Source organism: Montipora capricornis, chromosome 13 (genome assembly GCF_036669925.1).
Source record: "Montipora capricornis isolate CH-2021 chromosome 13, ASM3666992v2, whole genome shotgun sequence".
Taxonomy (NCBI): Eukaryota; Metazoa; Cnidaria; class Anthozoa; order Scleractinia; family Acroporidae; genus Montipora; species Montipora capricornis.
In genome coordinates, this window is record NC_090895.1 from 36,127,442 (window position 1) to 36,141,937 (window position 14,496).

Below are 14,496 nucleotides of genomic sequence, written 5' to 3' on the forward strand. Positions count from 1 at the left end.
AAAACAGTGGCCTCTTTACAATGGTTTCGCGTCAAGACAAGTCGGTTTTCTCCTTATTTATGAAACAGAAAAAATATCCAGGTGTCCTAAAGAGTACATCCATTTCATTAGCAAAAGCTGTCAATTGCAATTCTTTCCCTCCCACCAAAGTAATGAAACATTTTTTTAATATACGCTTTCATTAAGTCATAAAATGATATATCCCAGTACATATGATGATTGGTCAGGCCAAGCTGCCCTAGTTAGGGAAATCATTCATCTCTTTTCGTTTCAAAGAAAATTGAAGGGGGAAGAAATCAGTGATGGTTCAGTAATCCAAGTAGATTGCCCCACCTTTAGAGAGACTCGATACTGTTGGAGACCCTTTTAATTTGTACAGACTTGACATTTGAATTTAGTCCACCAACGAAAACTTGAATATCTTGACCCAAGCCAAACTAATAATTCGAAAAAATGCATACTGTTTGCACTCGTAAACCTAACAGATTGAATTTGTCAATGGGTTAAGGCTAAGATAAACAATTTTCTTGTTGCAAATTGTTAACTCATTTTGTTCTGGCTTCGAAAACGATTCTTTTCTAGAATTATTAATCTTACCTACTTTTTTACTCTTGTTAAAAGTTGGTGGAAAATCTCCAAACAATATTTTCCACCATTCGAGTTATAATTCCTTTTTCAGTCATGTGATCATAAAATAAAATAAAATAAAATAAAAGTTGTGTTTTATTTCCTAGCAATATTAGCATCACTCCAGCTGACTTTGGTGTTAATTGGATTTCTAAGGAACAAATAACCTGGCTTTCGTACTGAATTACAGCAGTTCTAACGAATATTAAAGTGAATCTTCTTCTTTTCATTCTTTCAATGGCAAAAAATTTATTTAGCCATTTGTAATTTTTTTTTACACGTTCAAAGCGGCAACCCAACGATTTTTACTGCGTTTTTATAGTCGTATAAAAGACAGCGACTGAATAAATAAAGCTTCTTTTGTGTGTTCACGAGCCTATAATTGCGTGGTAGATCACGAGTAAGGACTAGAAGAGAAAGGACTCAAAAAAAACTATGGGCGCGTTCTCTTGGTACTATTCCGGAATAGGAATACACGGACTAGACGGTATTCGTGTTCTTTTTGGGACCTATTCCGTTTTCGCTCTCTTCTCACAATTTGAATTTTTTTCAGACTCCAGAGGGCCTTCCTTTTCGAGGAATGTTTTCAAGCCGATCAATAAATTCTCAGGTCGTGTTTTATCGGGTCTAAAACTACGAGGTGAGGCCGAGTGGTTTAAAAACGATAAGACATTCTGCTCTGCTCGTTTATTAAACATTACTTATTATATAGATACTGATGAAACACCAGGATTTCTACTTTTGCTAAAAAACCCGTTTTTTCAGCGCGCGCAGTGAACATATCATTTTTATATTTCACATGTGACAATAAAGGTGTCGTCATGGTAACGAACACGATTACCCAATAAAACGCGAGCTTCGTCTTCATTGTAAGTTACTTTTGTGCTTCAATATAATTCTTCTCTACTACATTAACATTTTTATTGCAAAATTTTACATTATCATGATTTGCTTTTCATAACTTTCATATCTTGTTTCGTGTTACACAACATGCGTGTTTTAGCGGTTGGTGACCACTAAATCATCATTTCGAAAATGAATAAAACAAGTTGTTTTAAATCTGGACATTTCATCAATATCTGTATAATAAACAGAACATTACATGGCCGCTTGGGGATACTAATTTTATCTTCTCGTGCTGAAATTATCTCTCACGAGTGAGAGATACTTTCAGCACGAGAAGATAAAATTCATATCCCCAAGCGGCCATGTAATATCCTCTATTTGTTTCATCTGTTGCTCAGTGTACCCATGATGACAAAGGCGGTGATTAATAGAGGAAGTGATTGTCGGACACTAAAAATTAAAAGGGAAGGAGCAACGTAAAATATTTCAACTTCGCCCATAATTCAAGTCATTTTGTCCCACAGGAATTAACTCAACTATATTCATGGAAGAAGAGTCTTTCGGTAAGTTGTTCGGTAGTAGGAGTGGGGGTTCCCTTTAGTGTCGAGAAGACCAGCATTTCTCTTCCCCACGGACTGTCAGGGATAGGTATAACTGAAAGCTGACTTAGGACCTTGGAGATGGTCATGAAGTTGGGGTACGTTTTCATGGTACGACGCTGTGTGTTCAGGATTTGTGTACGCATGCGCAAATTTTCTAGAGCTCCAATGCTTATCATAAGTAACACACATCACCCGACGGTATACGGCGAAAAGGATTTGACTTGACTTCCGTGTCAAGGGGGTCGAATGGGTCGTAGAACGAATGAAGGGTTTTTTTTTTTTTCTAAAGATGATTTCAGGCCAAATTACACTCCATTCACTTCAATTACGATTATTTCAACTCGTTTGATAAAACAAAATTTTATTCTTAGAGCGCACTATCGAGACGATAATTGCGATTGAAATAATGTAGAGGTTTTCATTTAATAGGACATTTTACGGTTGTTTGCTCAGTGACCTAGCCTATAAATGCTTGTGAGGCTGCAGGAGACTTTGTATTGAAAAAGACCTGCTGTTATCATGTAATTCTAATTAGCTAATTGTTGTTACAGCGATTTTCAATCGAGTGTCGTAAAACCAAAACCAAAGTAATTACTTTAGCCAATCAGAAAGGATGGAGACAATCCGGTAAACCTATCAAAACTCGAAGTAACTACACGTACCCGACACAAAGCGCGGGAAAATGTCCACGCGCGAGCCACAATTGGTTTTGGTTTCACTTCTGATTGGTTGAAAAAGCGGTGCGAGAACTTTGAACCAATCACTGAGTGAACTAATCATACACCAAAGCAATTTGCTAATTACTTTCGACGCTCAATTGAAAACCACTCTATTCTAATTAGAATACATTAACATTAAAAAAGCACAAGGGTTTCTATCAAAACAGGGTCGCCCGCAACCTCCCTTCCATTCTTAGGCCAGGTAACTTAGCTACAACTGTAAAATGGTCTATATTAAAAGTGGTTGCCTTGGTTATTATTGCTGTGCTCAGTCGCGTGCTTTTTTCTCAACCAATGAAAAGCTAAACCAATCGTAACTTGAACGCGCGCGTACATTTTCCCGCGCTTTTAGTAAGGTACGTGTAACTTTGAATTCTGATTGGCTTATCGTGCCATTTTGCACCAGCTGCAATTGGGCAGTCAATAGAGATCACTTCACGGAAAATGCGCGCGTACGATTTTTATTCACGAGTTGAGTAGAATCAGAAAACGAACGATTGAGCGCAGCGAACGAGTGAGTTTTCTGATACGAAACAACGAGTGAATAAAAATGTGTTTATTTCATAGATACTGAGGTTTTTTCGTGGTAGTGTTTGATAGACAAATTTATTTCGCACAAATTGAGTGCATGGGGCGATGAAAGCAATAAGCAATGGTTTAAAATCGCCCAACCGACAATTTATTTAATAAAATTTACAAAACTCACTGTGTTTCAGATATTCCAAAGTAGTCCAAAGTGAAGAGTGTTTTTAGTTCGTCGCTTGTCAAAGCTATCGGCGCTTTGGGTTTATTTCCCTTTCCTTGCTTCTTTAGTTGTTTCTGTTTGGACTAAAAAACCCCTCTGGCTTTCTCAAATACCAGGTCGTTTGGGCCGTTGGCAAAATCTGGATCGGACCGGATCAGATCGGATCGGATCGGACCGGATCGGATCGGATCGACAAAACTCGGACGGGATCAATAACAAAATTCCCGCCCAAAGTAGACACATGAAATCCCTGGGTCACCAGTTAAGGTTACTTCCGACCTTCGCGGATATCCTTCGGGAAAAAATTCGTACGCGCGTTAGTTTCACTAAAATCCTAACAAACAAAATATACAACCTCACGGCAAATGTAGCTTACGATAAAAAAATATAGTTTAACCGAGTTTTCCTTTTAGTGTCAGGAGCCGGTAAGACGTGAAACCGCCGAGGGTTCTTCTATTGAATTTATCGGGTGTCGGATGCCGCAGCACGAGCAAAATGACTTTACGTTGTTATTCACAAGACATCAATCAACGAAAATGTCTCGGCCGTTTTCGATATTCTGATTGGTTGTCTAGATATCCGATTCTAAGGTTGGAGTAACCAAAAATATGCGAGACGTGTTGTGTAAATGGACTCCACGGGAAAAATATTTTAAATATCGGAATTTCCTGACAAACTTTTGTTGATTGATGCCTTGTGGATAACACTGTGCAGTGATTTTGCTCGTGCTGCGGCATCCGATACCCGCCAAATTCAATAGAAGAACCCTCGACGGTTTCACGTTTTACCGGCTCCAATCCTGACACTTACCAAAAGAAAAACTCGCTTAAACAATATTTTTATCGTAAACGACATTTGCTGAGCTTTTTTCTGATGTATAATTTGTTAGAATTTTATTGAAACTAACGCGAGTACGAATTTTTTCCCGAAGGACATCCGGGAAGGTCGGAAGTAACCTTAACTGGTGACCCAGGGATTTCATGTATCTACTTTGGGCGGGAATTTTGTTATTGATCCGGTCCGAGTTTTGTCGATCCGATCCGATCCGGTCCGATCCTGGTTTTGCCAACGGCCGGTCGTTTGTTATGCTTGCGGAATTTCTTCAGTTGTCGTCCCAAGCTAGCCACTAAACTTCCATTTTCCTGTCTTCGACCTTCGTTTTCAAAACTTGTTCAAGCAATCGTACATCTCAGTTTTTTGAGCGGCATTTCTGTTGTCTTGTAAATAAATAAATACCTCAACTGAGCAAACAGAAGCAGACCTTCCCTCGGCAGGAGCCCATCACCCGGAGCGTGCAACTTACCTATTTTCGTGCAACGGCGTTTTCACAAGTAAGGTTATTTTTAGATTGAATTTCCCGCTAATGAGACTCCCACAGGAGCCCGATGACCAATTTCAAGAAATTAAGCTGACGTCATAGGGTCACCGAACCGGAACTGCCTTTGTTTTTTGACCTAATTCGCGGGAAGGGCTAGTCTAAAAATAAACCTACTTGTGAAAACGCCGTTTCACAGACGCTGTATGGAAGTTGCACGCTCCAGATGGGCTCCTGCCCTCGGCCATTTTTCAAAGCGCGCGGGTTTTATTAGTCCTGTTCCAGGGCTCCCTCTTACCCCGCCCTGAAAATGGGCCTGGAACCCAGGCGGGAAAAGAGAGAGTCCTCTATTACTTGCAGGCGCATGCTCGGAATGAACCAATCATATTGCATTAGATGCCAGGCTGGATATGTAAATAAACTCCGGCAAAAATCGTATATGAAAATTACTGTGTGGTTCGCAGTGTCAGGAAAGAGAACATCTAAACTATGCCTCGTCGTGACCAAACGAAGAGAAAAAACCCCGATCGCAGTGATGTTGGAAAATTATTGCCGAATAAATGTAAGGACTGAGAGAAGATCGCAATAAAACGATGCAAAGGCTGAACTAGTAAATATTGCATAGGATTTCACTAATCGACAAAACAGGTCGGAGTCAGAATTTCATATTATCTTCAGTACTTTACCTCTAACAATGAGTTTCAGAAGGAAAGTGCAACAATAAAATCAAGGTGACACACGCTTTTAAGTAGCTTTATCTCTTCCTTATTAATTAATATTCACGAACAAATTTTGACCAGAAAAAAAAATCGTGACAATTAACGTCCGAATAATCGATGTTTGACTGTGCATATATATGTATAAATCAGAAACCCATAAGGGTTGAAACGTGTAACGCGCGTTCACAGCTTCCGAATATTCAGTGCGAACTGATTGGTTGAATGTTTCAGTGCTAAGTACCATATTTGGAAGCCCCTCGCTCTTGTTGTTCCAAATATGGTACTTAGCAAATTGAATGTTCAGAAGCTTGTTTCCCAGCACACAAGGGGCCGTTACACGTTTCAACCCTTATGGGTTTCTGTATAAATTTAATAGGAACATTATTGCTTCATAATTGCGTTATCAACACAAACTGGTAGGTAAAGAAACAAATAGTCCAGGTTGTGATTCAATTTCGTTTAACTTTTTATCTAACTTTATCAGGGATAATGATCAGTTTTTCGGTCATGCAATCGTCTTTTAGTTTTTCCGATATAAAAATTATTGCAGTCTCAACAGGCAGCTCTACATAAAACCTTAGCCATTTGGCCACAGCCCTAAGTCAGTCCTTGTAAGGAAAGAAAGATTTAATGCGACGAGTGCTTTGAAAAGTTATTCTAAGGCAAAATTAATAGTCTGAGTAAATTACTCTACTCTAATTACTCAAAAAAAAAAAAAGAAATACTCTGCTTGTCACCGGTGTTTCTGTATTATTCCTGATAAAACTGAGAGTTTTTACGACATTTTTACCTGACTGTTTTATATTTGGTATCCAAACAATTTGTTCCGGATTTTGAAAAAAAAATTGGTAGGCCTAAACTCCTAAAACAATCACGGTTTCAATAATTACTGGGCAACTGAAATATATATTCACTGGATCAGTGCAGTTATCACATAACTAGATCGACAGAAGTAATGAACAATAAATAATGAACAATAAACAAGAATTCCAGTAGGAGATTTATTAGTCTTCGTTGAGCGATTCACATCCACAACCTACAGTATATTTGTAAGTTTCAAAGAGTCTCGAGAGATCAATTAAATCAAAATTTGATATTTTTCTGCGCCAACATCATGCAGCTGTTCAGTTGGGTTTCAGGCACGAAATTCTATACTTAAACTTTCGTATGTCATCCACCTGACCTTCCACGATTGAGACTCACGATAAGAAGGACTGACTTACAATTAACATCGGACTCGGATCGAAGAAAATCGCAAACATATTAAAGGAACAACCACGTAGCAAACAGACTTGCCAAATCCTGTTGCAGGTTTAACAAAACCGTCATTACCGGTAACGACTGCATGAATAGCTTGCAGTTGTTCTGCCTTAGGCACAAAGGTAAAGTGACATTTTTAAAGGCGAAATCAATTGCCTACAGAAACGTGGCGTCATAATTTCCTCTCACATCATCCCCATGTATCCAGTGTAAAAGCAATCGGAATAAACAATGCCCAAATAAGGAATCTTTTTCCAAATATGGCTTTTTCCCCCAGTTTTGGGGGAAATATGGCGTCATTCGGAGCATGCGCCTGCAAGTAATACAGGATTCTCTCCAATCTCGTTCCCAGAGTCGTCGACTCTGGGAACGAGATTGGATTCTCTCCAATCCCGCCTGGGTTCCAGGCCCATTTTCAGGGCGGGGTAAGAGGGAGTCTCGGAACAGGACTAGGGTTTTGTGCAACGGCTGTCGGATGACGTTCCATTCGATACGTTCATTCATCACTGGTGAAATTTCGTCGTTTGCGTTGCTGATTGGACCAACGATATTTCTTCACAGTGAAATTTTGTCGTTCGTGCTCCTGATTGGCTACATTAAGAATCATTACGAATTTATTCACTATGACTTTCGTAGATAAATCTCAGTACCAATGGAATAAAATTATATTCGTACTTCGCAACTCAGTTCAAAGCAGCTGCCTTGTTGAATCAATTTGTGTTTGAGGGGTTTGGAAGAGACAGCCGCCGGTATCATTTCATTCTGTTTAAGCTTGTTTAGAAAGCTTCTCTTCACTGTTTGTCTCGGTATTCCTTTGTTGATAAATTTTGGATCACAGGTTGCCCAGAGGTAATGTCCATTTTTTCTTAAGTCGGTTATAGTGGACACTTCCACCGAAGACGAAAGCGACAAGATGTCATTTAAAAAGTGGCGTGAAAAAGCAGTCGCAAATTCGGCTAAAGATAAGTGAACTATGCTTTCTAATCAGTACAAGCGTTTTAAATGCTGCTTAGCCTTTGAAATAATTTAGGTGAAACGTAGGTTAGGTCTAGGCTGCCTGTGGCCACCTACGCAGTTGCTATGGTTTTTCCGTACTCAACATTTCTATTGTCTGCACCACAAGAGGATATAATCGATAAATGTGGCGGCACAAGAGGATATCAAGATACAATCGGCGTGTAAATGTAAAACTTTGTTATGGAAATGCTTTCTGATTGCTTCAAAATTGCACAATAGGGCCGTTAAAACGAGAGAAAATAAGCCGCGCTTTACTCTGGCCGCGGCGTACATAAGACGCGAAAGGAACTATTTATACGGGAATAAACTCCCAGGTCAGGATAAGCCGCGGCTTGAGAAAGCCGTGAACGTAGATTTTGTACCATTTATAGGGGGTGTTCGCGTCTTATGTAAGCCGCGGCTTATTTTCTATCGTATAAACCGCCCTAATACCAACAATGAGACATGCTGGGAAATTTCTCTAGCAAACCGATTAACTGATGCAAACTCGGTTGATATTTTAAACAAATCGAAGAAAACTGGCCGCTCTTTTTAAACAATCATGTGTCTGTGGGATTCTCAACACCTGGTTTATAATGACTCAAGCTTACTAGTCTTTCTGCCGGGCCACTGAAGCCGACGGCGATCGGCATTTAGAGTTTCTAAAAGTGAGTGGTTTAACGGTTGCATCTATTTACGTTCGTACGTGCCATTTTTCAATCAGTTTCAATCAACTGAGTTGTTATGATCAGTGACTTATCAATTTACTTCTAACAGCGTCTAACACAAAAATTAGATTACCAACTGTCAGATGAAAAATGATTTTTTTGGCGTATGACACTTTACCAGCTGCCAGTTGGCTTGATATTGATGCGAAGCCCCGGTGCGAAGCACCACGGATCGTGTTATTACAACATTTCACCCTGGATATTTTTTCCAAAGTCTTTTACACCTCTATGTCTTCATTATTAAAGTTTAGGTAAGCAGATTTTAAAAAACCCCTTTTTATCACGAATAAAAGTACGTATGAGCATCTCTTATGAATGTGATCAAAAAAAGAAACGCAAAGCGACGTGCTGAGACTGGTGTCAAATGTCAAGTGAATCTGATCATAGTTATGAAACTAAATATTTTAAGCAAAAGTCGATACAACGTAGATTTGATTTTAGTGATTTTAGTGATGTACATCACTAAAATCAAATCTACGTTGTATCGGCTTTTGCTTAAAATATTTAGTTTCTCAACTTGAAATAACGCCGATCAAATCAAGCCACTGATCCAACGTACACCGACAGGAAAATTGTCCACGGTTGCTTGCTTCGAAACTCCGGAATAGTTATGAAACCCTGGGAATTTCAAAAGCAGAAACATTACAGTCGCAATTAGATGTTGAACCGACCGTGACCCTGCACAATCTTTTGCTTTTGGTTCGCAAGTTAATTTCGAATAAATTAGTCGAAGCTTTTGATTGGTTATCCTGCCGAAAAAAGAGTGTTTTTGTCGGGTTTTGTGCAGGGTCTCGAGGCCAAAAAAGCGAACAAAAACATGAAACAAAGAAACAGGGGCACCCAACGAGAATATAGTTCAAAACCACTGAAACATAGCATTGTTAAACGTATTTTAGTATTTAAACGACAGATATAGGCATATTTTTATCCCCTAAAAATTTTTCATCTGTTCGGATTTCCTAGCTGAAAGTCTAGTGATGCGAAAATTACAGGGATCAAAACTTACCTTTTCGAAAATCTCAGCCAGAAAAAACGCTCCCGAAAATTCTAGGTGACCTTTTTAGGGTAAAAATCCGCTAAAAATGGGCAATCATACCATTTTTTAGATGTTCGAAAATCCTAGGATAGGCAGGCAAGGAAGAAATTTTAAAAGAAATATTCCGAAAATTCTAGATCTCAAATCGTCTTCCGAACAGATATTTTCCGAAAATTGACGTTGGGTGCCCCTGAAGAAACTTGTCGAGTTTCATAACCAGCCTACATCTATTAACTATGATCTGATCGAGTGTAAGTGTAGGCCCTTTTTCTCTGTTGTAGAGCATTTCGTAAATTAAAACAACCCAACATCCCTCGGTATTTCTTGAGGATTGTAAATTGGTCGCGTAGATCCTTGCTCGTCTGATTTACGTATGTCACCAAGGTGTTTGCCAATGGCACTACGCACGCTATAGTCGTTGATCTTTAAACGGTAGAATAATACAAAAGAGCTTAGTTAATTGAATATCATCATGTACTTGTTCATGGCACTCAAACGTACGTTAACTACATAACTGCTATCGTGAACTGATGATAATGACAATGGAGGTCGTAGAAACGTCCCTCGAGTTCTTTGATATCGTTCATTCTTATCTTTAATTGTTTTCTCTTCTGGATACGAAGGTGTTGAAGAGTAATAAAGTAAAAGTAGAAGTTCAAGTTATTTAGAACCTTTAAACAGGAGCACCCAACGAGAATATAGTTCTAAACCACTTAAACATAGCTTTGTTAAACATATTTTAGTATATGAACGGTAGATGTAGGCATATTTTTATCCCCTAACAATTTTTCATCTGTTCCGATTTCCTAGCTGAAAGTCGAGTGATCCGAAAATTTACCTTTTCGAAAATTCAGTTCAGCCAGAAAAAAGGCTCCCGAAAATTTTTCTAGGTGACCTTTTTAGGGTCAAAATCCCTTAAAAATGGGCAATTATACCATTTTTTAGATGTTCGAAAATCCTAGGACAGGCAGGCAAGCAAGATTTTTTAAAAGAAACGTTCCCGAAAATTCTAGATCTCAAGTTGTCTTCCGAACAGATATTTTCCAAAAATTGACGTTGGGTGGCCCTGCTTTAAACCTCATCATTGGTTTTTTCACTTTGTGGATCCGGCATTCCTGTTTCTCATTGGTTGTCATTAGGATGAACCCGTCGAAGTCAGTTGTTTTATAATTTGAGTTTCCTGGAAAATTCTATGAACTGTGGCTTATTTCAAACAAATCTAAGACAAATATCGGTACGTCAGTCGAACAAGAGTTAGAGGCATGATGTCTGTTATCTGTACTGCTAGTCTATCGAAGCCATGTTAACAAGTTATATAAATGCCCCCTCTGAATATAAAAAACAGTGAACCATTATAACAAGATTATTGACTTCATGAAACGAATGAGATGTACTTGGCTAACATTACTCGTTGCTCTTAATCCATTCAGAGCTTGATCCCATTTCAGCCCTACAGGGTACATTCTGTGAAGGCCATTTTTTTTACCGTGTAAACAGCCTTAAATCTTTAAATTACTCAGTGGTCCTTATTTGTTATGCAATCGTCATAACATGTCCGACCTTATATCCGTTTCCCGATAGCGTTCTAGTCACAGTCGACATCAGGTTCACAAGTTTGAATGTCCGTCGATACGTGATTCAAAGGCTGAGTAGTGGATATTTCGACTGCTAAATGGTGTTTTATTTCCTGCCCTCTCTTGCTATCACGAAGATTCCCGCATCAGGTGACACTTATGTCAATGTCAATTAATGGACCGAGGCGGCATTGTCAAGTAAAAGATTCGGCCGGATACACTGATTCCCTTCAAATTTACTTCGTAACTGATCTAAATGCCAACTTGAGATTTGTGAGGGATGGCGTTTCATATTTCAATCACTTTAGCCACTCTTTTTATTCTCATTTACAATACAAACGGCCTTAAATCTTTTATGAAAATTTCGTGGAAAATTTCTTTATCTGATACTTTGCAGGAAGATCGAAGGAGACTGCTCGCAAACCAATTCTCATCGCTTGCTGAGATCCATAGATTTAGGACTGAGAATTGGCAAAATTCAATCACGAGAATAATTATCACTGACTCTCGACTCGCCATCGGCAAGAGGTCATATTCGACAACAGCGCGAACTTGCTGTAAATAGTTTGCTTGAAACAATCTCTGAACTCTTTGATTCCTATTGCGTAAATCCATGGATCTAATGCTGAGCTTATTAGTGACAGCGTTGTAGACCACATCCAGACTTGATTATAAAACCTGAAACGACATAGATCGCCCATTATTACCATCTGTATGATGCCGACAACGAAGACTGGCATGGACAGAAACATCACTGCCACAACAGTGACTCCGACTCTCCACGCTGCTTTCCTGGCCCTTTTAGCCTCCTTTGCAGCTCGTTTTGCCGCAGCAGGATCTGAATTTTCTCTGCCTTGAGAGTTTGAATTCGAAGCGCTCCTCTCTGAGACTGCAATTCGTCGCGACTGTGCGCGTGCTGCGAGGAAAATTTTTGCGTAGCAGACGAGAATGATCGTCATCGCTATTCCGGTGATAATTCCACATGTTACCCACATCTTTGGCAAGTCGTCGTTGCTGGTTACGAAGAACAAAGAATTAAGCGAAATCCCTAAGATCCACACAACTGCAATTGCAGTCAAGCTTCGTTTACCTGTTACAACACTGCGATATCTCAGCGAATAGATCACTGCAATATACCGTTCTATGCTCATGCAAGTCAACGTATGCATGATTGTCATCGAGGTTATCATATCAAGAAAGCTTTCCAGCTGAAGTAGATGGTTCTCTCTGTATTGCCATGGTATAAAGTTCGTTAATGCAATGTAGAATGGATTCACTACAAGTCCAACCAAAAGATCCACAGCGGCCAAAGATACCATTAGATAGTAACAAGGCTTTCTGAGGCAACGATTCCTAAAAAACGTTATCAAAACCATGAGATTACCAGTTATAGCTGCGAAACCGGAGACTCCGTTAAATATCCCTAGAAACAATGCGGAGAAGAAAGAGATTTCGCCAGAACACTCCGATGAACTAGCCATAACTGTAGTGAAAATTCATTGAGCCTCTCTGCATGCCAATCAGAGATCCGAGGTTTAGTCCGAAATCTCGAAATCCGTTTTAAATGCAACAATATAATCTGGGAGAAAAACGATATAAAAGGTCATCATGCCAGTATCGGATACTCAACAGTTCAATGGCTGTGGTTGCTATAAATTGTTCTCGATCATTGAGGTAAAATATACACAATTTTTAACTTGCAAATGGCGATATTGTGTTCAAGCAATGCAGGTGCATTACTGAAATCAGTCAATTTCCGGTTGTAAAGTTGAAGTTTCTTGTCATTTGAACTGTTGAGGCCTTGTTGCTAACTTTATAATGTGTCTCGTTAGATTTTCTTTTTAAATTAAAATAACTGAATATTGTTTTTCGTAGTGGAAGCCAGCGTGTGTAATTTCCGCTGTAACATGGAACAAAGAAAATGATTACCATTATAGACACAGAGTACCATTTTAAATAATTCTGGATACAACATGTGAATACAAATACGTAAATTTTAAGCTACCTGTGGGAAGGAGTAGAGGACGGAAGCCAAGCGATCGATTATCAAGGGCGTTCAACTTCACATTTTATCACGTCCTACACTTTTTAATAAGTGAATTTCCTGTAATTTTTCAAGTCCAGGTGAGCGAGAACTTCGAGAAATTTCAATTTTTGACACAAAGTGAGAAATTTATACAATTTGATTTGTTGAAAGCAAGACACTTCAGCTTCACTGGAAAAACACCTATTATTTGAAAATTAGAAGTAAGTCTCAGTTAATGGTATAAAAAAATAACATGGTTTCACCTAATACCAGTTTAGCATTCATTCCGGTTGTAATATAAAAAGATTAGAGATCGGCTTCTGATCCACGTTTACCGCTAGCCTCAAAAACCCTGCTTTCGCGCCGGTGACCATTGCATCACGTTCATAGGTATTTATTAGAGTTTTTTTTTTTACAAAAATCCAAGAATGGTTAAAAAATCCAACAAATTGACAGGTTTATCAAATTACATTAGGAAATGATAATTAAGCTTGGAAGCTTAATTGTGACTTTGTTTTATGCATTTGTAGCATTCTACTAGTATACACTGGATAAATCAATTGGTTATGCTGGTGTTTCAGTTTATCCGATGGATAGTGATTAATCCAGTGCATAGCGCTATCCCCCTTTTGAATAACTGGCCCCTGAGGGTTAAGGTAGGGAATGAAGTCATTCTCTAGTGATGAAGAGTAGCTATAGGAAGGGACACTCTGAGCTGTCTGCCAACGATATTATTATCCATCTGAGCTGCATTGTCGTATTAAAGTTATTAGGGAGTTTAAGAAACGACGACGGCTACGACTACGACAACGCTACAAAACAATAATATTATTGGTTAAAAGAGCATAAATAATCGTGCTGCACGTGCAGCACGGATTTTAGCAAGTATCGTATATTAGCGATCCTCTGCATAACGACGACGTGAAATCACTAAATAGAGAGCTTACGAAACGACGACGCCGACGGCAACGACGACGCTACAAAACAATAGGTTTAGTGAGCAAAAACAATGGCTCTGCACGCTCTGCACGTGCGTTTTACATTTCGGTACATTTCTTTGCCGTCATCTCCTAAATGACGACGTGAAATGACCAAATTCAAGGTTCTGTGGAGGACGTTAGCACATGACGATGAATTTTTAGTTCTCTCTCTACGCTTCCAACCCACTCATATCAGTTTAATTCCTCGGCAGTTACTACACATTTTTAACGCGAAACGAGATGAAATAGTTTCGTAGTGATATGAATAACGCGAACTCGTATTTTTAAATAAAGTCCTCGTAGCCGTCGTCGTCCTCGTTTCG

At 39.1% G+C, this 14,496-nt stretch overlaps 2 protein-coding genes across 2 annotated transcripts in view; both read right to left on the bottom strand.

Annotated features, from left to right (window-relative positions):
• Positions 1-62, bottom strand: part of LOC138029920 (trace amine-associated receptor 9-like) — a 1,188-nt gene extending 1,126 nt beyond the window's left edge. The window contains exon 1 of the mRNA XM_068877773.1: positions 1-62. This exon is cut by the window's left edge and continues 1,126 nt beyond it. The gene's annotated coding sequence lies outside the window, so the exon portion shown is untranslated.
• Positions 63-10,162: 10,100 nt separating this feature from the next.
• LOC138028445 (trace amine-associated receptor 6-like) lies at positions 10,163-12,848 on the bottom strand. Its single transcript, XM_068875987.1, has one exon. It carries the CDS (start codon positions 12,646-12,648, stop codon positions 11,665-11,667), a length of 984 nt encoding a protein of 327 aa, XP_068732088.1. The 5' UTR covers positions 12,649-12,848; the 3' UTR covers positions 10,163-11,664.
• Positions 12,849-14,496: the final 1,648 nt, after the last annotated feature.

What these genes read in the sequence shown, in the direction of transcription:
- LOC138028445 (XM_068875987.1), bottom strand. Translation starts at nt 12,648, where the DNA reads ATGGCTAGTTCATCGGAGTGTTCTGGCGAAATCTCTTTCTTCTCCGCA.